The sequence below is a fragment of the Sinohyriopsis cumingii genome, chromosome 8, assembly GCF_028554795.1.
Source record: "Sinohyriopsis cumingii isolate HCF-2022 chromosome 8, ASM2855479v2, whole genome shotgun sequence".
Lineage (NCBI taxonomy): Eukaryota > Metazoa > Mollusca > Bivalvia > Unionida > Unionidae > Sinohyriopsis > Sinohyriopsis cumingii.
The window spans coordinates 86,310,410-86,334,708 of NC_142968.1; the positions used below are offsets into that span (position 1 = coordinate 86,310,410).

Here is a 24,299-nt window from a genome sequence, read left to right on the forward strand (position 1 = left end):
TTTTGAAATGTCTAAATCCACTTCTAATATGCAGCATGTATCATAGTAATTTAGTATTTCGCACAAAGTTTCTGCTACAAGTTAATTTGTTCCTGAGTGGTCCATTCCAATTTTTTTAATATGTTTGAATCTTTCGGTGGTGAATAAAACCTTGATGTTGGTGGTATCGCTGTTTGATGCAACCTTTCAAAGATGTCTATTTGTATTTTTTTACGGGTAAAAGTCTTTCCTGAAATAATAAGATTGCATATTTGTAAACCGTTTAAAAGTATGCTAATATTTCATATGCCAGTTGTTCTACAGAATGTTCAACGAATCTGTAAACCTACTTGTTCTTTACATTGTTATTTCTTTTTCTTCTTTTTTGTGCAAAAACCTTTAACATTCTTGTTAAATATATTTATCGTTGTTGTTCAGTTTTCCTACATCAAAATCAGTCAGGATGTCGTTGAATCACTTCGATTACACGGTCAGATTCTATCCCTATTCAGATTCCTGCATTACAATGAATGACTAGGACCTCAGGTAGTGATTCTACCTGTAAGCATGGTCAATGTATTCTTGAGAGGTTTAAAGTTTACCAAAGTTTCATATTCCCTGAAATCTGAAGTAATGCCAACTCATAACCTTGGCTCAGAAGCAATGCCAATTCATAACCTTGGCTCAGAAGCAATGTCAACTCATAACCTTGGCCCAGAAGCAATGTCAACTCATAACCTTGGCTCAGAAGCAATGTCAACTCATAACCTTGGCTCAGAAGCAATGCCAATTCATAACCTTGGCTCAGAAGCAATGTCAACTCATAACCTTGGCTCAGAAGCAATGTCAACTCATAACCTTGGCCCAGAAGCAATGTCAACTCATAACCGTGGTTCACATTTAATATTTTGATTTTCTTCAGGTAACAATCGAACCGGAGTGTTATCGCTTCGGCTTTTAAAACACGGTGCTGATGTGTACGCACTGCCGATCGTTCTTACTAACACTGAAAATTATCTTTATATTAGCGTGCTTCAAGATTAGTCTGAACAATAATATTTTAATAGCACAATGATAGTCTTGTGTACACAATCTCTTAAATCAGTCGGATTTGCTTAGTTTAATACTTACAAGTGTAGCATTTATTTTAGTATGATCTCAAGTCGTTTGCCGTAGTATATATAGTTCTTTTTCTACTCTGTACAATATATGTTGCAATAGTAGAGATAAGTATTAATATGCAATTCAAACATATATCACCAACAACTACGTTACAATCTCACACAGATTACGGTCTTGCTCTTGGCTATGGCGAGGAGTTAAAGTTAAAAGGCATTTGTTTACTTGGAAAATTAAAACAGATTACCTTGCATTCCCTTGTACTTTGTCTTAATGGTCAAGTAGATTTAATGATTTTTAAAATATCCCAAGTTCTATGCATACCATATCGAATAGCAGAAAACTCGCCCCACGGAGAACTCGCCCCATGGAGAACTCGCCATGGGAGAACTCATCCCAGGTGTCAGGAGAAGTCGCCCGTGGTGGTCGGAGAAGTCGCCCCACTTCGCCTGGAGAAGTCGCCCCAAGGATAATATATAGTAATTCTAAGATGTCGCCACATGGTTGTTAAGGCTTTATTTATTGTTGTTTTTCTTCAGCTTAATAACTTAATGTCAATGCGGTCTTAAGGAGTAAAAAAACTTGTAAGCATCTGGCCATCTACACTCATGGACGCCCGCACATAGGGTCAAGGGGGTGGGGTGGGTGGGGGAGACTCCCGGATTACACTTCTAAACATGTTTTTGGCATGTCCGCGAAACTTAACAGCTGACCACTACACCGCTACATGATGCCCCCTCACCGAAAATAATTCTGCTGACACTCCTGACACTCCTGACTACATTATATATATATATATATATATATATATATATATATATATATATATATATATATATATATATATATATATTATATATATATCACACACACATGGAACCAAGTGATATAACAAACAAAAAATGTTCACATGTTAGTATCCTTATATTCACTAAGAATGATGTCCAATAAGAATGCTTATGTATTATTTAAATTTAAAGCCGTTATACAACTATGACAGATTTATTGGTTTGTTAATATTATTATTTCAGTAAAAGATTTGAATGGCTAATATTTTTTTTTCTAGTGTCAAGACAAAGCTAAGGGGAATAACTCGATTATAACTGTTACTCTTCACGGGTAAGGTATTCATCACTTGTGTTTATCATCTTTCCAATTAATTTTCATCGTTTTTGTTCTTTCTTTCCTTTTACTTCTAATGGTTTCTGAGGTTTTGTCTCCAGAGCAGACTAATGTATCAAATGTTTTGCTCCTTTTATTAGACACTAAAGATACTGAGATCTATTCCAGGGACTGAAGATACAGAAGAATAACGGGGTCTAACGTACATAGACACACTAAATTCAGTAAGTTACTTAGTCATACAACGTAAGACACATAACCCGATATTTCTGTTCTGGGGGGTAATGGCACTAAAACAAAACCAACATGGACTACATTGTAAGACTATAAGTCACTATGACTATTGTATCACTGCAATCGTGCATTTTCTGTGGTGGATGCGACTATTAATAATTAAATACTATGTACTGATTTATATGTAACATAAAATAACATCTTATAGATCTTTATGGAAAATATGATAATGGCAGCTCAGATGGTATCACTATATCGAATGTATTGTGCTATTGGTAATGCAAATCGACCTCATAGGATGGGTTGGTGTGGAGTCTAGTTTACAGTGTAAGACGCCTCTCGTGATAGTTGTGTCTTTTGGTCTCCCTAAACAAAACAAATATCAATGTGACGCATTTTACATTGTAGGAATAGTGAGTAGTCCTACCATGTAAGATGTCGACTCTGATATTTATGTTGTTTGTGTTGACCCAGACAAAATTAATATCAGGGTAGACATCATAGAGTGTTGGACTTGGTAGGTATTTTCTAACCAGATATCATGTATGCTACATGAACAGTGGGGAAATATTACATTATTGATGTAAGAAGCTGTCAGTAAGATGTGAATGTACAATCCATTTTGCCGTATTTATACGATTGAAAACAGGCAATTTTAATTTGTATTTTGTGCTGCATTTAAACTAAATAAGTTGCAGTGAGTGTTACATTCTGAAAATGTATGGGGTCTTATATATATACCACATTTAGCAAACTTTATGATGCCCTGTTATATCTTCCAGTCAATATAGCCACATATATGTAACCTGGTAACCAAACTTTTGATATAGAGAGCCCAGTTATGGTAGGTACTGTCAGTAGTGAAGAAAATTAAATTGCTCATTTCCTTATTTCAATTTCATTTCTTTTCCTCTCCTTTAACTGCACAGTATGTAGTTCTTATAGATATAAATTCACCAATCTTTATAGCTTACAGTGTTATCAGACCTTCAATCGTTTTAAGTATGTCAATATAATAATAAGCACTTTACATTAGCTAGATGTCTGAAATATGCTTTTCAGGCCCACCTGCCACCCCCAGTATTTGCTTCCTATTGCACTGGTTTACAAATAAGTGGAAGTAGTAGGTAGTCTTTTTATATATATATATATATATATATATATATATATATATATATATATATATATATATATATATAATATACTAAGCACCTAGTACTGGGCTCAATTGGCTCAGTTAGATGCACAAATCAATTTTAAGGAATTAAAAAAAGTTTTTTGTAAACCTCATATATATTATAATGATTAGTTTATATAAGGTATTAAGTGCTTCAAGTACTGAGGAAAACAAGCTCAGTTAGGTACACAAATCAGTTTTGGAATTTTTTATTTTTTATTGTTTGAATTTTCTATTTTTTTTTTCCATGGGTAAAAAGTGCTTTAGTGCACCAAAACAGGGATGGTAGGCCGACTGGAAACACATATTTTTTGTTGTTGCCTTACTTATGCACAGATGGGAGATATAATAAATTTGCTTGTAAATATGGGAACTTAGGTATGTGTCAAATATGTTTCCACTATTGTGTGAGTATAGGGAGCTCTGGATAGAGGTGGTACTTTTGTTGTCTTGCCGCTGCACTCTCTGAGTGGACAGACACACTGGTCCTCATCCATCTCCAAAATCTCTCACGTCTGCCTCCAAGAAGGAATCATTCCAGGCATAACACGGTACACCACTTTAGCTGGTGGGCCAAACAACGTTGAGGGGATGATGTCACTGGCTAGGGAGGAAGGTCTCCACAGATGAACAGCCAAGTGTTGGGACCAGGGTGCAACATATGTATTAGTGGATTGTGGCTGTGGCCGTCCAGCTGTGGTTTGAAATAGCATGGAAAGCAAATCTCTTAAGCCATGGTTGGCCATCTGCCTTGGAGAGGGAAACTGATATAAAACCTATATCCTACAGACCTAGCTGTCACAGTCCTGGCTTTCTGGGCTATGGCAGATGAACCTCAGGTTTAAAGGGTGGGGCCAGTTTGTGCAGACTGTTCACCACCTAAAAGCTCCATTGTGCAGACATGTCTGCTGTCTGTTGTTCATGTTTGACTCTATCAAGCTCTGCAGTGATGGGAAAGGGGCGAAAATGTCAGGTGAAAGATTTCGCTGGAGACCTCAGCACCAATCCTGTATGCAGGCAGCTCAGGTCTTTGGCCATCTGGTGTTGATCCGGAGATGACACATCACCTGGCAGCAGCCTGAGTGACCAAGCAACCTTTTCTAGGGACAGCACTGCTTGCTCTGCATCGAGAGGGGCCTTTAAAAGATGTCCTAACCAAAGCTTGTCACCCTCCCCCCCCCCCCCAGTTAGCCTGCCACAGCCAACACAGTTGAAACATAACAGAAAAACAAGGCATGCCCCACCTGCCTCACATCATGGGAAAAGACTAAAACTGGCTTGTTGGAAAATCAAACAATGCTAGACTCAACCGACAGCAACAGACCAGAATGACGCTCTGCTTTAATTGCACACGAATTCTCTCGCCTTGGTGTTGACATTGCTGCACTTAGCAAAGTCCGTATTTCAGAGGAGGTAAGTCTGAGAGAACTTGGTGCTGGATACACCCTGTACTGGTAAGGAAAACCAAAGACTGAAAAATGACTTTCAGGAGTCAATTACATGGACTCAGTTGCCACCAAGGTAATGAACCTTCCCATTGGTCACACCGACTGCATCATGTCCATGCATTTCTCATTAGGAACCAACAACACACCACACTCTTCTATGGACATGCTCCAACACTCCATGCAGATCATTCTGAAAAGGATAAATTCTATGCTGACCTGCACAGACTTCTCAAGATCATCCCAGAGAGTGACGAAATAATCATCCTCAGAGATTTCAATGCCAGAGTGGGCAGAGACTCAAAAACATGAAAAGCCATTCTTGGGAAACATGGCTTGGGTGGCTGCAATGACTATATGTGCATGCTTCTTAAATTTTGTTCAGAATTACAGCTCACCATCACAAACACCATAGTCCAGCAGAAAGACAGCCTGAAAATGACCTGGATGCATCCTAGATAAAAACACTGGCACCTAATTGATTACACCAGAGGGACTTAAAAGATGTCCTTCATACCAGAGTGATGCCCAGTGTAGAGTGCCACACAGATCATTGTCTTGTCCAGTGCAAGGTTGACTTCCACTTCAAACCCAGGCCCTGACAACTAGGAGGTACCCTGAGAAGGAAGCTCCAGATAAAAACCTGTTGTCTGAAGACATCAAGGCAGAATTTCAAGAGAGCCTGCATTCTAGACTTGAAGAACCTAACTTTTTGCCAGATCTACCTCCAGAAGAGATGTGGAATCACATCAAGGCTGCCATTCTGGAAACCTCAGAAGAAATCCTTGGATTCACCACTAAGAAAAACAAAGACTGGTTTGATGAAAACAACCAAGAAATCCAAGAACCACTTGCCAAAAAGAGATGAGTATACCAAGCCCACCTAACTCAACCATCCTGTAAACAGAAGAAATCAGCCTTCCACCTTATCTGCAGCTCCCTGCAGTGCAGTCTCGAGACATACAAAATGAATGGTGGACAAAGATTGCAGAAAGTACCCAGCTGTACACTGACACTGGTGACTATAAGGGGTTCTGTGAAGCGTTGAAAGCAGTGTATGGTGCTTCCTTCCAAATACAGAGCCCCCTAGTAGCCTATGGAGTGCAGATGGCCAAAGCTACTCACTGGTCAGAGCACTTGCACACCCTCTTCAGTATTAACCATACAGTCCCGGAGGCATCTATTGATTGCATCCCACAACAGCCACCAAAGATGGAACTCTGCAAGAGACTAAAAGCAGTAGAACAGCTGAAGACTAGAAAGGCTGCAGGAAAAGATGGTATCCCACCAGAGATATCAAAGAAAGGAGGCCCAGCATCGCCCACCAAACTTCATGAGTTCTTCATTTGCTGCTGGGAGCGAGGGAAACTTGGACAAGACCTCCAAGATGCAGTCATCATCAGCATGTACAAAAACAAAGGGGAAATGTTTGACTGCTCAAACTACCATGGGATAACTCTGCTCTCCATTGCAGGCAAAATCCTTGCTAGAGTGTTGCTGAACAGACTGGTGCCCACCATTGCAGAAGAACATGCTCCAGAGAGTCAATGTGGCTTCAGAGCCAATAGGGGCACAACTGACATGGTGTTTGTCCTGAGACAGATGCAGGGGAAATGCCGAGAACAAAACAAAGGACTGTACATCACATTTGTGGACCTGACGAATGGACTGGAAAATCCTTGAAAACCTCAGCTGTCTTCCAAAATTCCTTACCTTGGTCATCCAACTACATGAAGACCAGCTTGGTCAGATCAGAAACGATAATGACCTATCACAGACCTTCCCCATTGTAAATGGCATGAAACAGGGCTGTGTTTTAGCTCCCACACTGTTCTCAATCTTCTTCAGCATGATGCTCCAAAAAGCAACAGAAGACCTTGATGATGAAGATGGCATCTATATCCGATTTCGTCCTGATGGCAACCTATTCATTGACCAGAGAGAGCTAAATATAATCCCCAGTTCACCTACCTGGGCTGTTTGATATCCTCTGATGCCAAGATCGACAAAGAAATAGACAACAGACTGGCCAAGGCAAACACTGTCTTCGGCAGATTGTATAAATGAGTGTGGTACAATGTCAGTCTCGAGAGATACAAAGATCAGCATCTACAGAGCTGTCATTCTGACCACCCTCCTATGGGGGCGCTCACCAGATAATATGTACTTTTGAGAGAGTGATATATGTAAGGTGAAGTAGTTCGCATTTAAAATATACACAGTGGAGAGAATGTTGGCATATCTCTATGCTACATTAAGGTAATGTGGATGATATTTCTTTTGGATATTGTACTTTTGGAAATTTTACATGATTTAAGCACACTGCTAACTAAAATGACTGCTCCCTTGTGTTAAAAAATCAGCCTGAATTAATCTAAAGTACACTATACATAGCAGCTATTAAAATAGGGAAAATGAATTTTGCCAGACTAGACAATACCAGCTTCTGAAAGTGCAATGAATGAATTACCAAATATATAAAATGTAAAAAAAAGTTATCAGCTCTCTTTTATACAATTTACCTCTGAAGTTCAGGAAGTGAAAATGACCAAGTAGAGCTAGCACTTTTTTGAAAGATGCACATCTGAAGTAAGGCCAAGCTGTATACTCTATAACCCATAGTACACCCATCAATCATACACCAAAATAAAGGGAATTAAAGGTTCTTTGCATTATACCTAAGATATGCAAGGTCTTTTTTAAAAGCCAGTATAACCAGTGAGGAAAGACTGGGGAATTCTTTTTCTTTAAAATCCTAACCCTATGCAAAATATGAAACTGTAGAGCGCCACCTATATGACGCTGAATCCTGGGTCACCCACAGATGCCACTTCCGCCTCCTTGAACGCTTCCATCAGCACTGCCTCTGTACCATCCTCAAAATCCACTGGAGTGACTTTGCCACCAACACTAAAGTCCTCAAACAAGCAGGGATCACCAACATTGAGACCATGCTCATGAAGATACAGCTATGCTGGGCAGGGCATGTGTCTAGGATGGAGGATCATTGCCTGCCAGAAATCACATTGTATATTGAGCTGTCCACTGGCCACCATGATAGAAGGTCACCTTGAAAGAAATATAAAGACTCCTTGAAAAAGACCCTCACCACCGATCGCTGCCGTCGGGCACCACAAGCTGCTGACTGTGAAAGTTGGTGATGTACAGTTCACCGGACCACTGCCACTTTTGAACAAAACAGACAGGCCATCTTGGAGGAAACACGATGGCGAAGAAAAATCTGGGAACCATCGGCAGCACCCACAGCTCAGACATTCCCTTGCAGCCGCTGTGGATGGACCTGCCTGTCATGTATTGGGCTCATCAGCCACCAGCAATCATGCAACAGACATGGACATCTCCTTTCCTAAATCTTCACAAGTGAGGTCAAGCCAACAACAACATTGCGTGAGAAGGCACTCCCTGCAGTGAGGAAATCACAAATTTTTATGAGCAGATCATGTGAGGTGTATGAGCAAGTTGTGTGGTTCAGGTCATTTGAATATGTTATGATTGTAACTAATCATGGTTGTCTAGTGATGGTAAATAAGACATTTACTGGGCTCAAAATTGGGATTTTTTTCACAAACCCTTAGGTTCACTATTATGCATGTAAATTGTTTATTGATCATGTCAAAATTTCAGTGATCCTGATAAAATTAAACAGAAGCCAGTTCAGTTTCTAATTCAGCATTTATTTTTTACATGTATTAGTGTCAACTCAAAACAATAACAACTGTATTTCATCAACACAATGTATGAAATTTGAATTTCTTGTTAAAGTTTCTTCAATACATTCTTGTTTAAAGATACCAATTTTTTCTGCTTCTGAGAAACCAGCTTTGTTTTGATTTCATGTATGCATATGCCTTCATTGTTTGTTTCCATGGAAGATTTATGAAAGTTTATGCCTGTCACTGAATGAAGTAATCAATGCAATTTTGTATTTCTTTGAATACTCAGTGCAGGAAGTGCATAACATCACATCATTGGGACTACTTAAGATATTTGTATTAATTTGCCAGCATTTCTGGTTCTTTCTTTGTTTAGTTTTATGATCACACTCTCTTATTATCATCTTATTTCTGCTATTGCGGTGGCAGCTTTGCACCTTACAAATACTTTAACATGTTTACAATTGTCACCTCACCAGTGTATTGAGTGCTAATTAAAACCCATTGTTTGGCATAATTCCTGGAGTATTTGCTGAGTTGGCAAATCTGACTTTTTCCAATTGGTCAGTACTAGCCTGAGACACTGTACATTTTATTATCATCAGAAATGAGATCAGTGCTTAGGAGCAGTATACCAGGCTAGTTTCTTATGTGCAAAGACTGTTTTGATAGTAATTACAGTGCTTAAAACTGTCCATTGGTGCCACAAGCATTTATTGTACCTTTTCATTCGCAGGAATATTAGTAGGTGCTCATATAACACAGATCAGTTAACCATTAAACAGAATGCTGACTCACAGCCACTTCTCAAGTTCTTGATTTTTGTTTTAATAGGTGACTCGCTGTAAATTTCCACCTACATAGTGGATTAGTGCTCCTCCAAAACTGGAAAAATATTGCAAAATGGGGGGTTTCCACTGAGAACACATTTTATGATGCTTTGTTCGTCATAAAACTGAAAAATATGCCACGTTGACATGCAGTATGTCCACCACAGCAGCTAATTTGAATTCTTGTTATTGCTGAAGAATATCAAACATGGTTTCAACATTCCACAGTTAAAAAGAAGAAATGGGGGTCTTATTTTGAATTCCTGGAAATTATTTGCAGTCTCAAGATCATCAGTATCTTTGAGGGACTCTTGTTTGCATTTTAGGTTTGGATAATTGGCTCTCATCATTGTAGTTTTCCTGAAAACAATTGGTTTCAGTGATAGAAGACTAGTCAATGAAGGCAGTTAATGGTGTTGTATTTTTACAGGAAAGGAAAGTCCAATAGATGTTGTGAGGATATCAACACAAAATAGAATCTATACAGACTGACCATGGATGGCAATAGTCCAGAAATGCTACAAGCTCTGAAGATAGTGATCAAAGGTGAAATAAAATTTCTTGTAAGTAGTATAATATTGATATTATAATTTATTCTGGACTATTTATTACTGTGATACATATTTAAAGGACCATGTTGTTGAGTGTTAACAAATGGATAATAGAAAATATAAAAGTCACTCAAGTATGAAATTTAGGTGACAATGACCTAGTTTTAACATGACTTAAACTTTGCATGTGGAGTCATCTCAAGGAGAGTAACTTAACGATACAAAAACTTCCACATTGTAGCCTAACTTTCATGCTGGAGTGACTTTTGTATTTGTAGCTATCTGTTTCTTACACCATCAATATTTTGGACCCTGTTTCATTTTTGGTATATTGATGTGTCTCAAAGAGAGTAATTCAACCATTCCTAAATATGTTACTTCGTCCTAAATTTCATGTTTGAGTGGCACATGTATTCTCCTCTATGCCAGTATGTATATTGCTGGCTACTCTAAATGTGTGTCTGTTGTCAAAGGAATCCATGCTGACGAGCAAACACCATTTGGGATGATGTGAATGTGATATAGGGTAATTCATTATATAGATCTTGTTTCCATATTATACAATGTAAACTTAAGTTAAAAAGAAATATTGATGTGCATCAGAGACACATGACAACAATTTTGGTTTGGTTTGGCATCTTGACTAATTGTTTTTATTTGTTTAGTTTGGCATTTGAGAGCAAATTATCTTGCCAAGCACACCGAATGACAATCAACCTCATCTGGTGTGGAAGTCAAACTCAGTGTTCTTGTAGTGGTTGGCATTCCAGAGTACCAGGTTCAATCTCCAGACCAGGCAGGGTGTTCTTAAGCAAGACTCTGCCCAACAAAAACTAACTAAAATCATGTAAGCGAAACATTTTAGATGTGGCCTTTGAAATATTGTTTCAACAGTACAATGATAATGCAAAAGATACTGGAACACTGAACTAAGGACAAATTGGGGTCTTTATTAGAAGAAAATTTTTGTATATTAAACAAGTGGACATTTGCATTTGCTCTAAGTTGCTTCCATTATTTTATTTCCATTATTTAACAGTTGTACAAACATTACAGAAAATTTTAATAAGACTTGATAATAAAGGTACAAATAGTTTAATGCAAATTTTCAAGAAATATTTAATGGTTTTGTTCATCAGTTTTACAAATTAAATGTTGGAAACGTTTTAGAATATCTCAAAACATTTATACAGGGGAATTCATCCAACATATACTTAACAACAAAAAGTTAAATGGCAACTAAATACAACAATTTCAGGTGTGACATCATTTCATTAAAATAGTGCCTAAATGAAATAACTGATACATGTAATCTGAAATGTTATTTTGGCTGAGTCACCAAAAACATTTTCAAAATCTCCCTTGATTGAAGTGGTGGTGTAACTCATATTGGCATTGCTATAGAGTCATTCGTTGTCAAAAGTGCACTGCAGCTGTTGATGAATGTACATGTACCTTCAAAAATAAAAGAAAACAGTTTGACCCAAAGGATATTTGCAAGAATTGACTTTGGTGATAGAGATAAATGCATATAGTAAGCAAGACTTCAAAATTTGAATTCTAGGCATGGAGCATGTAGTAGCACCAGGCTTGATCAAACTTGGAATATATGTTTATATTTGTATGGTCTCAAACAAAGTGTGATAATTAGCAACTTCCACAGATATTAATGAGGTGTTCTTGCATCTGATTGGTAGATCTAACATGGAAAAAAAAACTTAGTAAAATCAAGACATTCAGCACAGCTTTAAAGATAAAATGACAATGATTTGACAACACACTTGCAAGTAGAACATGAGTAATTGATTGACATTTGTTAACATTATGATTTTTTTAGTGTTGTGTGTATGTTTCAAAACTTAAACTTTTCACACTCTATGTTATAATTTGGATAATAAACTAAACAAATACAGTAAAAGAAGTTTCAGAATTTGACTGTAAAAACAAGTGAGTGAATGTAAAGAAGCCCTTTTGAAAATGCTTAAACTTTTTCCTGAGATGAATCCTGTTACATATTCATTGACAGCTTTGTGATACTCTGTTACTAATATCACATCTTTAAGTACATAAAACTTTGTTTATGCAATTTTTATTAGAGTTATTGCCCTTTTTGTCTTATAGTTTATTTGTGTTTTTTTTATAGCTAAATGCATTATTTGACAGTCTTGTTAGCACAACTGATCCTGCAGTTAATGATGGATTGACATGAAGCATTTAAGTATTATGGTCATTTCAACAAATCATTGTACTCAAGCTATTTTTATATGGTTTAGTGCCTTTTATAACTTGCAGAATGCAGTATATGATAACGTCTAGCATTTTTAGCTCACTTAGTCATAAGATAATATAATTGTGGTATACTGATATGACAAAATGGTCTTAAAAATATACATGTAACAAGAAAGTGCAAAACTATCAAATTTTGTATAATTGAAAATATAATTTATATCCCTAAAATACAAAGTGAAAGAATTAAATATATTAGAGTATGGTGAATGAATTCCTAAAGTCCTAAATGTTCTATCAATTCCAGATGATTTGAATAATGATTAAATTAAATAAATGAATCAATCCTCTCAGTATAACGTTTCCATGACTAATAGTACTACTAAGAATGCCTAATTTTACAAAATAATTCTTTTGTGTAGAATACTGGCACATATAAGAGAGAATGCTGCAATACAATACAATATCTTGGCACTTTGAAATCAGTGAAAAGTGACATTTTATCAGTTAACAGGGTCACATGGTTTACACTAGCTGATCAAGAATTAGGCCATCTTGTCCTCTCACTAGAACTCATTACCTTACTGGATCACATGACGTTTACTTGTACATATACTTATAGCATGACTTAACCTTGGAACTTTATGAGTGAATCAATGCTCTTGATACATGATTCATTTATAAAGTGCAAGCTATAATCATAGGATATTAGCATTACAAATATCATTAACTAAATAACTCTTAAATAACTATTATTATGAAAATAATACACATCCTCATGGAATGAAGGTCATTGGGCTCATGAAGAATATGTAGCCCTAGTGATCTCCTTGACCTATTGGTTCATGACCCCAAGGAATTGCCACTGAGGAGGGGTTTGCTCTCACAGTACAGATGGTCCCTTTTGCACAACACTCCTCAAATAATACACCTGGCGTATATTAAACAATTTGTCCATTAGGACCAATTTTGAAGCAAATGTTGCTGAATGCACTGATCAGACTAGAAGGAAATCAGCTTACAAAATTTGTTACACCAAGTGGAAATGTTCTGTAATTGGTTCTGTCAAAAATGCATTGATCCTATCTATCCCATTCAACTGGAGTTACATATTTTCAGCTTGATATCCAACATTAGGGATATAGAGCAGCCCTCTCCAGTAGTCTTTAAGAGCTCCATTGATTCCACTAGCTCACATCTTCAGAACTGACCAGTCTCCTGCTCTTTAGCGCTAAGGTGGAACTTTTCATGTGTTCTTGGCTTATCTAAACCACTTTGTCAACCTTTGAATGATGCTTCCATTGAGGACTTTACAGTTTAAAAATTCTTGCTTCTATCAGAAGCAACAATGAGGAAAAGGAATGAAGTCATTGTTTTGTTAGGGTTGTTATCAGTGCAGTGGTAACTATGTTTCAATATCTATTCAATGCCAGCCTGTGTTTCTGGTCAAGAATTTGCTGTCTTCATTAGATCCTGTTCCTACTGAAATATCCACCCACAATGAAATCAAAATAGACTACTTTGCCCAGTTATAGCTTTATGTATCTATCTGTCTGAATCAAAAAGGAAAAGTAAGTTTATGTGTGTTTGAGGATTTTTAACATATCTTCAGCAATTTTTAAGTTATATTACTAACATGTCTGCAGTGTGACAGTTTATAGTGATGTCTAGCACTGGGGCATCATGTCACAGTCATGTAGCATGATATCCCACCCAGTTACATTATTCTGACACCAGGCCATCCAGTCCTGAAAACTAACCTATTAATGCCGAGTGTCTGGCAAGGCAACTTTTAGTACCATTATTTAAAGTCTTTGGCATGACTTGGCTAAGGTTCAAACTCACAACCTCCCACATCTGAGATGGATGCTCTAACCACTAGGCCACTGGAGCAGTAGGGAAAGTAAGGGTCATTGCATTTTAGGCCATTTTTAATCATTCCTGTTTGAATGATGTCATGAAAGCCACATTATGGTACTCCCACTCCACTATTGTGTTGTTTTGCTTTAATCAGTGATGTACCAAGAATAAAGGCATTCGGCCTGATTATATCAGTCCAGCAAGTTGTTTGCCATCCATTAGTCTGCAGTAGAGCACCCTACTGACAGCAATGGTCAACTAACTTTGACAGCAGTAGTCAGTGCACTTTGACAGCAATGGTCAGTTCACTTTTACAGCAGTGGTCAGTGCACTTTGACAGCAATGGTCAGTTCACTTTGACAGCAATTGTCAGTTCACTTTGACAGCTTATCTTCAGGCCATGAGCCCCCCAATGGGCTGTCAGATTTGAGGATGCAACAATAGCAGGTAATGTAATACTACTATTATAGCGTGACCCTTCCCCCATCCTTGGATTTACATCTTCACTCCTCTGGGGATTTACTCCATTCCCTATCCATGGATTGGCCCCTTCCCCTCTACATGAATGTACCCCTTCCCCATCCATGGGTTTACATTACCCCATGTTCCATCTATGAATTTACCCCTTTCCCCATTCTTGGATTTACCCTATCTACCATCCATTTATTTATCTCTTCCCAAGATCTATGGATTTACCCATTCCTCCCATACATGAATTTACTCCTCCACACTTTCATGCCTTTATGTACCAGCAAAAATGCTTTTTTTTGTTTTCCAAAATCATAAATATTAATGCCAATGAAAATAGATTCACTGTATTTGAATTTAATATACACAAAGCCAGATTTTGAACATTGACCATTGTCATTTCATTAGCTACCAGTGAAAATGCCATTTTGTTTTCCAAAATAACAAATATTGTTCCAATGAAAATAAATTCACTGCAGTTTAATTTAATATACATGAGGCCATATTTTGAACATTGTCTGTTTTCATTTTATGACATGGATTGCAGTTCATGTATTCCATGTTTGGTTTGTTTATTGACTTGAGAAATTTTACAAGTTGATATTCAGCTACAGTGCACATCTTTGGATTAAAACTATGAAAGCAATCCTCTTGTACTGTCATTTGGGTCTTTAGATGTCATGGCAAGTTAACAATCTCAGGCCAACTTGGGCCTCCACTTTTTCATATCTGCCATTTTGTTGTCACAGTCATTTTAATTGTGATGATGATGATGGTGCTGTTGGTGATAATGATAAAATTGGAGATGATGACAAAACTGGAGTTGATGTTAGTGGTGGGAGGAGTCACGATGATGATGATAGTGAAAATGATGATGATAAATCTGGAGTTGATGATATTATTATTTTACAGCTTCAGAGGCTTGCAGATACAGGGGAAGAATCTGTTTTGGTCACTGCCAGCGTTGAAGAAGGTAGCACAGGTCATATTGCCTCATCCAAAGGAGATGGCTTTATTGAATTTGCCAGCCTTGATGACATCAAAACACAGTTTCTTACTTTTTGTGCAGGTCAGTTAATGTTTTAAGTTATAACTGTACAACACCAATCAGTTGTATATTGTGTTGGCATCAAACAAATTTGGGATTGAGTGTGTAACTGTATTGTAGTTGCTAACTATACAGTTCCTCATTATAACACTGTGCCTGATGTGTGTAATTTCATAGTGGTTTCACTGTGCCATATGTGTAATTGTATACTAGTGCTAATTATAAAGTTCTTCATGATAACACTGTGTCTGATGTGTGTAATTACATAGTGGTTAAACTGCCATATGTGTAACTGTATGGTGATTGCTGGTGATATAGTTCCTCATTATAACACTGCCTGATGTGTGTAATTGCATTGTGGTTACACTGTGCCTGATGTGTGTAATTGCATAGCGATTACACTTCCTTTTGTGTGTATTTATATACTAGTTCCTTTTTATTACACTGTGCTTAATGTGTGTAATTGTAAAGTAGTTGCTAACTCTACAGTTCCTCATTATAACGCTGTGCCTGATATGGAACATGTACAGTCTTTAATCACATTATGCTGGTTGAATTTTATTTTTTCCGTGTGCTTAAGTATAAGGTGGTCATATTGGACAGACTGTAAATCTCAAGCTTATTTACTGGAATATTGTCTTGATAATAAACAACTTTTACTACTACTTGTGTAAATTTAATTTGTAAGTGTTGAATGAAACTGATGAAATAATATAATGAAGGTGGTGATCAGTTAGAAATTTTAACCAGAGTATGGATCACAATCAATACTGTTCACTTTCTTGGCTATCATGAACTAAAATAAGCAGAACAGTATATTATGTGTAAAGTCCACCACCACTATTGGAATGAGCAAAAACAGTATATTGTGTGTAAATGCTGTGACCACTATTGTAGTGACTGATAGTTACCCTAAAGGTTTTATACCTACCTTTTTGTCTAAACTGTAAATGGTGAGATGTCTGATCATGCAGGTATATTCTTATTGGCATCATTGGCATGGGCATCAAGAATGTTGAAATTCTTTGTTAAAGTTTATGAAAGGCAACTGTATATATTTAATTTTACTTTTGTTGTGATTATCTAAACTAATTACATATGTAGTGGCCATAATTTTAATCGACAGTGAATGAGAAGCTTATTTACATAAACACTGGCTTGATAATAAGCGTATCATTTACTAAAACTAGTGTACATTTCATTTGCTTGTGTTTAATGAAACTGGAAAAATAATATAAAAATGGTAGTTACCCATATGAAATGTTGACCAGTGTGTATGTCACAACCAAACCTACAGAAATGCTTGTATGTACCAGACATGTCAGATGGTAATGAAATTTTGAATGATAGAAAAATACTCCTGTTGGACATTTAAGGATTGACTGTTTATTTTTTTAATTCAATGAAGTTTGAAGCAAAAAACCACTAAATTTTATATGAACCGCTTCGCAGATCATGCAGTTTGCACATTGTTTTTAAACTCATACTTTATTGAATTTAAGGAATAAAAAACAAGTCTTTCTATTTAATTTCAGCAGCATAAATATTTAACTAAACTCATAGTCTAATAGCATTCTTTTATATAATTACATGTAGTGAATTTCATTCATAGGTCACAATAATGTAGAACAGTGAAGATTCATGATATATAAACAGCCAATCGGATAAAAGCATTGTATTTTTTTAAAGCCTTTCCCGCTTCTCATTTGAAGAAGAGGCCACCAATTCAGTAAAAAAAATCAAAATTCATACTTGGGCAATAGAAATCATCATCAGCAAAGACTGTTTCGTTATTTTCAGGCAAAAACATGATTTTGTTCTTCATTTTCATCAATGTTTAGGGACTGTATACAAATCATCATGCAAAATGCCATTGCACACTCTACAGTCATGTCTTCACATGAAGATATGTAAATAAGCAGATGATGTTTATTTATTCATTTAAAGTGTATTTTATTTTTAGCATTGGCAAAGATATTTCGTTATTTGAAGAAAAAAGTCGAGTATTTGGTTCATAATTAAAACCTCATGTAAGAAGACTATACAGGCTTTTATACATTATCTAATACCTCATGTTAAATGTTTGCATGGTTCAGTTGGTTAAAGCGTTGCCCTCCTATCCTGAAGGTTGTGGGTTTGAACCCAGCAGTGGCCAAAATATATTATTCTTTTTTTCTCCTTTTATTTTGTTTTATTTTATTCTGCAAAACAGATTTCAAATTTTCATATTGTAATGGGATATGATTTTATATCTTACATTAATACATACACAATCTGATAATTTCTCAATATACTGTCATGTCATTTGCAACCAGATATGTAAGTAGACGATGTTTATTTATTCATTTAAAGTGTATTTAATGTATTTTACTTGTAGTATTTGCAAAGATGCCTCATTTGTTTGTTAAAGGTAAATTATTTGGTTTATAATTAAAATCTGACGTAAGAAGTCAGAGTTTGAGTGATTTTATATTTTAAATATAGTCCTCATTGAGTATTATGTACAGAAAAGTAGTGCAGGTGGGTGTGCCTTAAATATTTTTGGTTTATAAAGTATCTATTGTTTTGACTTGCCATGAGACCCTACACACACACACACACACACACTGGACATGTAGATTTTCTTCATATTAAATATTTATCTAAGCACAGGATGTTTTTCATGTGGTACATTCTTTGAAGTTGGACTGAATAACAAGTAATGATGTGTTGTAGGTTTCAGAGAGGGATCCAGATCAACTTGGATTGGGGTTGGAAAGCAGTCATTTCAAAGACAGAAACACATCTCATCCGCTGGCAATCCCACATTATTACATGGCAGTTTACACAGTTTTGTCCAACAGTCAGGTGTATTAGGGGAAAAGGCTCACAACACCGAGGAATTCCGTCGAAAGAACACAGCAGTGATTGATCTGTCTGATACAAAATTGACAGACAACATTGACACAATTACAAAAAAGCATAAAAATGACACTGATGTTAACTGTGAACAGAACAACAGTGGTTCTAGGCAACACTCAGTTATGACGGTCCATTCTAATGATAACTCTACATCTAGTGATATTATTCAAGTAAAAAAAAGAAAGAAAGAAATGTACTTTGTGTCACAGAACTATGCCTCCATTGATAAGGATTCAGATTCAGATGGGACTAAAACTGCATCTATGGAAAAAAAAGAACTAGATCCCAGCAAAACAATACAGAATCCATCCGAAGATCATTGTCCTTTTATAATTGAGATTGATGACATTAAAGAAGAATATGATGATTTGGAAGAGCTGGAGTCTTATAGTCAAAGAAAGTTTCAAAATATAGCTGAGAACAGTTGCCTGCCATGTGCAAGGCCAGCATTTGTTACTCAAGGTGGATTCAATGGCAGCAAGAGGGTTGGGGATAATGCATATTTTTATCATGGAAACCATTCTTCTTTGATGGAAAGTGATTCCTTGGAACTGCAACAGAACATAAATGAGAATGCACATATGTCACATAATCTTGATTCCATGGAAGCTGTGGATGACAGGAGAAGTGCAAAGAGAACTCATTGGATAGAAGAATCTTCGATGCAGTGCAGATCTTTTCCATTAGATTGTATGCAAACGCTGACGACCAATACAGGAATTTACACATATGACACTGCATTTATCAAAATTGGAAATATGGCTAGATGTCTGATATGCCAGAAGACTCTTGCACATAAATTTAATCGCAGATTTCATTGGTTGTCTCATGTAGGAGATAAATGCTTTGTATGTAATATTTGTGGAAAGGCTTTTAATCATCCCTCAAATATGCGAAAACACAGAAAAAGACATACAGCAGTTCTAAACAGTACAAAAGAATGAATATTCATCTGTTCTTTGTTTGCCCATTTAGTTAGTACCAGTATATGTTATTGCTGAGTTTGCACTTCAGATATCCGAGACTCATCAATTATTTGTTTATTGATTCACTACTTTGCACCTGTTTGTACCTGTGATATTGGTTATGATCAATCCCTCTATAGTGGAAATTTATTTTGTAGAACCACCCTCAGAGATAATGGATCAAGTTCAGTTCCTTTGTAAAAGAACTATATTAATTTTAGTTGTTTTTCAAAGTAACATACATTAATTTGACTTGAACAAGAAAATGTTTATTTTATCCCAGTTGTGTTCAGAATGTGTAAAAATATTGAAATAATCTTTTTGCATCACATGAAGGGATATGTGCAGGGCTTGAGATTAGCGGTAGTCTGCTAGCCCAAGGCTAGCAGATTTCCTGTCGGACTTGTAACTTTCATAATGTTAATAGTCCAATGGGCTAGTAAGTTTCGGTTATCAATAGTCAGCGTTTGTTTACACCATTCCCTAATAAAGACTTGACTTAGCAGATGTTCTGTGGAATCAAAGCCAAAGCAGTGGCTGTTGTAAACACAGTCATAAAATATTAGCATGAGAAGATGAAGTCAATTTCTTTCTTGGAAAGGTGCGTTTCTATAACAAAAATCCATCCAATTTTGTGCATTTCACTGAACAGCGCAAAGTATGGTCCCGTCATTAACAATGGAAGTTTGGTAATTGATCCTAATTAATCTGATAACGAATTAAATGAAAAAATGACGTGGTATCACACTTTATTCACTTGACCACAGCAACAAACTACAAAGCGGTATAACACACAAAAGAACATGGCAAAAACTATTCAAAGAAATTAGTTTGCACGTTTTTTTGTTTAAGTTTTTTTTTTTGCTTGTTACCCAAATGCTCCAACACTCACAAACAAGAAACTACATATTTTACATTTCCATCGAAATAATTATAAGAATTAGATCAGTTTATTACTATTACGTTATTGACACATCCTTTCCAGGGATGGTCCTGGCTTTTAAAAAGCTGTCGCCAAAAAAATCGCCAACCTCGATATTTTGTCGCCAAATTTCAAAAAGTGTCGCCAGAACAAGTAGTGTACATTTTTTCAAGTGTTAATTTAGTCTATTAATGTAACAGGCAATGAAAATTACAAAAGATGGGTTAGTTAATACTCTAATTACAATAAGCATTAACAAAATGTTACAAAGTGTTATATGAAAATTAGTCGCGATTTTAGGGCTGCCAACTTGTTGAATGCAGTTTCAAAGTCTAATTTTTCACATCTGTACATGCTGATTCTCATTAAATTCTTGAGAGATGAAAAGCAGAGTTTATTTCTGATGTCAGTTTTTATGAGGTTCATCTTACTGAATCCACGTTCACAGTCTACAGTGCTGACAGGTGACACCAGTAGTCTCTCGGCAGCCCCCTCTCCCCCTTATGGCTAGCTTCACAAAGCTTGAAGTGAATTGCTTCCTAAATCCCAAGAATGATCACTGAATGCTGCATAAATTTTCTCGACAAGCAAACTAGGATCTCCATTCCCACGAATGAAACTTACACGAGTCAACACCTGGCAATATTGGACCGTATATATAAGCATAAATTCACACCCAATTTAGGGATTCTTTCACTCCTGTATTTTGAGAAATAAATAATTATTATTAATTATGCAAAACTGTTTTTTGTTTTTTTTGCTATTTCTTGTTGCGGAGTTTAAGTCTCTGCAGCCATAACACGGATTGATGGCAAAAGGAAAAGATCAATGAGTAAAATGCTGCACTGGCGACAGATATAATTGTGATTGAGATTTTTTCCATTTGCTTTGTATTTATACGCAATAGTCAGTACTTCAAAGATTATCAGTTTTCTATGAAGGTTCAGCAAAACTATTGTATTGGTATATGTAAAAAAAAAACAAAAAACAACAACAACAGAAGGATTAGCCATTCAATTAATTGTATCTGTTCTATTCGCGTCTTCAGAAGTCGGTCAGTTGTAGGTATAGTTCGGTAGCATGATTGACTGTATCACAGCATACAGTACTCAGCCCAGATGTCAGCATAAGCAGATTATGATGTAACAATGCACTCTAAAGATGGGGTTGTCAATACGAACAAAGGATCGTTTGTGTAACAGGTTGATTCCAATGCATTGCTTAGTCAAGTTTGTGGCTTCCTTTCATTCTCCCTTTTAATTTATCCAGTCAGAATCCATGATTGTATGTACAAATTAAATAACCAAAAAGTCTTTCGCCAAAAAAATCGCCAGATGGATATTTTTGTCGCCAATAAGGAAAAAAAATCGCAATTTGCGACATTGGCGAAGCCCAGGACGATCCCTGCTTTCTACTTTTTCTATGATGATAAGAATAGTTTTTTTTTATATTTTTCCCTTACAAGAATGAACAAATAATTGAATACACGTGGAGTTATCCAAGCAGAATGTCGTACATTTGTTGGGAATTAAAATCTATGAGCATGGGCATCTAAGATTTGAAAATTTTCCGCCTTATTATTAATTTCAATAATACATTGAGGTTCGATTAATTAGGAACAATTACCAAATTTACGACTTATGATACCGTAAATGGAGCTGTTAAATACAACGCGCAGAGTGTCAGATGGCTTCGTTTGATGGGAACAGATCTTTTCCAAGCTGAAACTAACACTATCTTCTGATGCTAATATTTTATAACAGTGTTTACAATAGCCACTGCTTAGAACATCTGCTGAAATTAAGTCTTTGGTAGGGAAAGGCCATTTAATTGTGGGAGTGGCCAAAGACACGTGCTTTGAAACATGTTTCTTGCTCTTTCTTATATAAAGGACACTGTGCCATTCCTTTTCTTGCTTTAAATAATTCGCGTCAGCTATACTATAACATCTCGTATTTCAAAACAAGGCACAATTCCCTCCTTATAAGACAGGCAAAATGTGGCATTTGATAGAAGGTGTTCAGCCACCGGAAAAAAAGCAAAAGTTGAATGAGAATGATGAGGAATAATTCCTATGATAGGGAAAAGTGTAATGGAAAGTTTCAGAAGAAATGGACAAAAGATAGGGAATGGCTGAATTATGATGAGGAAAGGAATGTTATGTGGTGTAACTGGTGTACGCAATTCACAAAAACAAACACACAGAAAACATCCAGTTTTGTTGCGGGTTGTTCGAACTTTAAAATTGAATTGGTAAATGTACATGAAAGCTGTGTGACATTGTTTTGTGAACAGGACTAGTAAAGATTTGGCAGGACTAGTAAATTTCTCAATATACTAGTCATTCTGGCTACAAAGAAATTTGTGTTAAATTTGAACGCTGATGTGTGTGTTTAGGTTTTCCTTTGTTGTAGGGATTACTTTTAAAGAAATCAGTTTTCCTTCTATGTATGATTCCTATACATCTCTTGTACAGTTAGTTGTTTACAATTTTTTTAAAAACCATTTAAATTGCTTTAAGAAACCTGTAAGGAGAAGAAACCATAGGTTGCTTATTTAGAGATCATTTCTATGATTGATTGCTTTTATTTGGACATTTGCCTTGTTTGTTTTGTTTTGACATGATAGATTTCTCATTCCACTTGGGAAAACTTGGCTAGAATTTTAAAAAAATATATATTGTCTCTCTTAAACTTTATACATTTATGTGCCATGGTTTTGTAACAAAAAATATATATATTTATCTCTCTTTCTTTGTATATAGACCTGAAGTGTTTGTGTGTGTGTGTGTGTGTGTGTGATTTGGATTTGTAATGTACCTTTAATACTTTTTCAGTCATATTGCTACAATGTCTGCAGTGTGTCAGTTTATTGTGATGTCTAGCACAGGGGCTTCATGCCACAGACATGTAGTATGATGTTCCACCCAGTCACGTTATCCTGACAACAATCCGACCAGTCATAATACTAACTCTTAATGCTGAGTGCCCATTGAGACAGCTGTTAGTACCATTTTTATTAGTCTTTGTATGACTCACTCAGCAGGTGTTTGAACCTGCAACCTCCTGCATCCAAAGCAGACACTATAACCACCAGAGCGGTCTATAGACCTGAAGTAAAAGGTACTGAATGCAAATAAGTTATTTGTGAATAAACATTTATTCATCTTGCCTACTCTCTAAGAGTTTGAGGAATACAAATTTTCATCTTTTTTTAAAATCCAGTTGATTTAACCAAATTCATTTATATTCGTCTGTGCCCAAGATACATGTCTTGTTTTACTCATTAATATTTTAGTGTATTGTACGTAAGAAATTGTGAAAATATCAGTACGTCACACGTTACATTTTTCAGATATGTTGAGTCGTATAGGATGGAAATATGGATAATCAGTGAGTAAAAATGAAGTGAAAAAATAAAGAATAGCTTTGCATTATAATAGTTCTTTTTTATGTGAACTTTATTGTGTTGTTGTTATGTTTAAATGACATAAATTTGCAAACTGAATTTAAGTTTTTCTGTCTGGATTTCTAAATTTATGATTGTGATTGTTTATTTTCAAAAACAGTTATTGCTTCATAGCTTTCCATGTCACATAATTTTGATCTGCTGTAAATTGATTTTACTTTATAGCATAAAATGTATGTTGATATGCTTAGGGTTTAGTTGGTGGTACTTTTTACCCAGTTTTAATGCAAAGTCCTCATTGGGTCAGCTGTACATTCAGGCTCTTCCCATTTTAAAATTTTAATCAATTAAAACAATGTAATCTGTAAAA

At 36.0% G+C, this 24,299-nt stretch overlaps 1 protein-coding gene across 1 annotated transcript; it reads left to right on the top strand.

Moving 5' to 3' along the window:
- Positions 1–2,238: 2,238 nt before the first annotated feature.
- LOC149794065 (uncharacterized) lies at positions 2,239–24,299 on the top strand. Its single transcript, XM_089968008.1, has 4 exons — positions 2,239–2,444; positions 10,011–10,143; positions 15,598–15,754; positions 18,449–24,299. The coding sequence occupies exons 2-4, from the start codon at positions 10,075–10,077 to the stop codon at positions 19,576–19,578; spliced, it is 1,356 nt and encodes a 451-aa protein (XP_089824134.1). The 5' UTR covers positions 2,239–2,444; positions 10,011–10,074; the 3' UTR covers positions 19,579–24,299.

Excerpts from the sequence above, each read along its gene's own strand:
- LOC149794065 (XM_089968008.1), top strand. The coding sequence starts at position 10,075 with ATGGATGGCAATAGTCCAGAAATGCTACAAGCTCTGAAGATAGTGATC. Across the intron at positions 10,144-15,597 it reads AAGGTGAAATAAAATTTCTT|CTTCAGAGGCTTGCAGATAC; the intron begins GTAAGTAGTATA and ends ATTATTTTACAG. Across the intron at positions 15,755-18,448 it reads GTTTCTTACTTTTTGTGCAG|GTTTCAGAGAGGGATCCAGA; the intron begins GTCAGTTAATGT and ends GATGTGTTGTAG.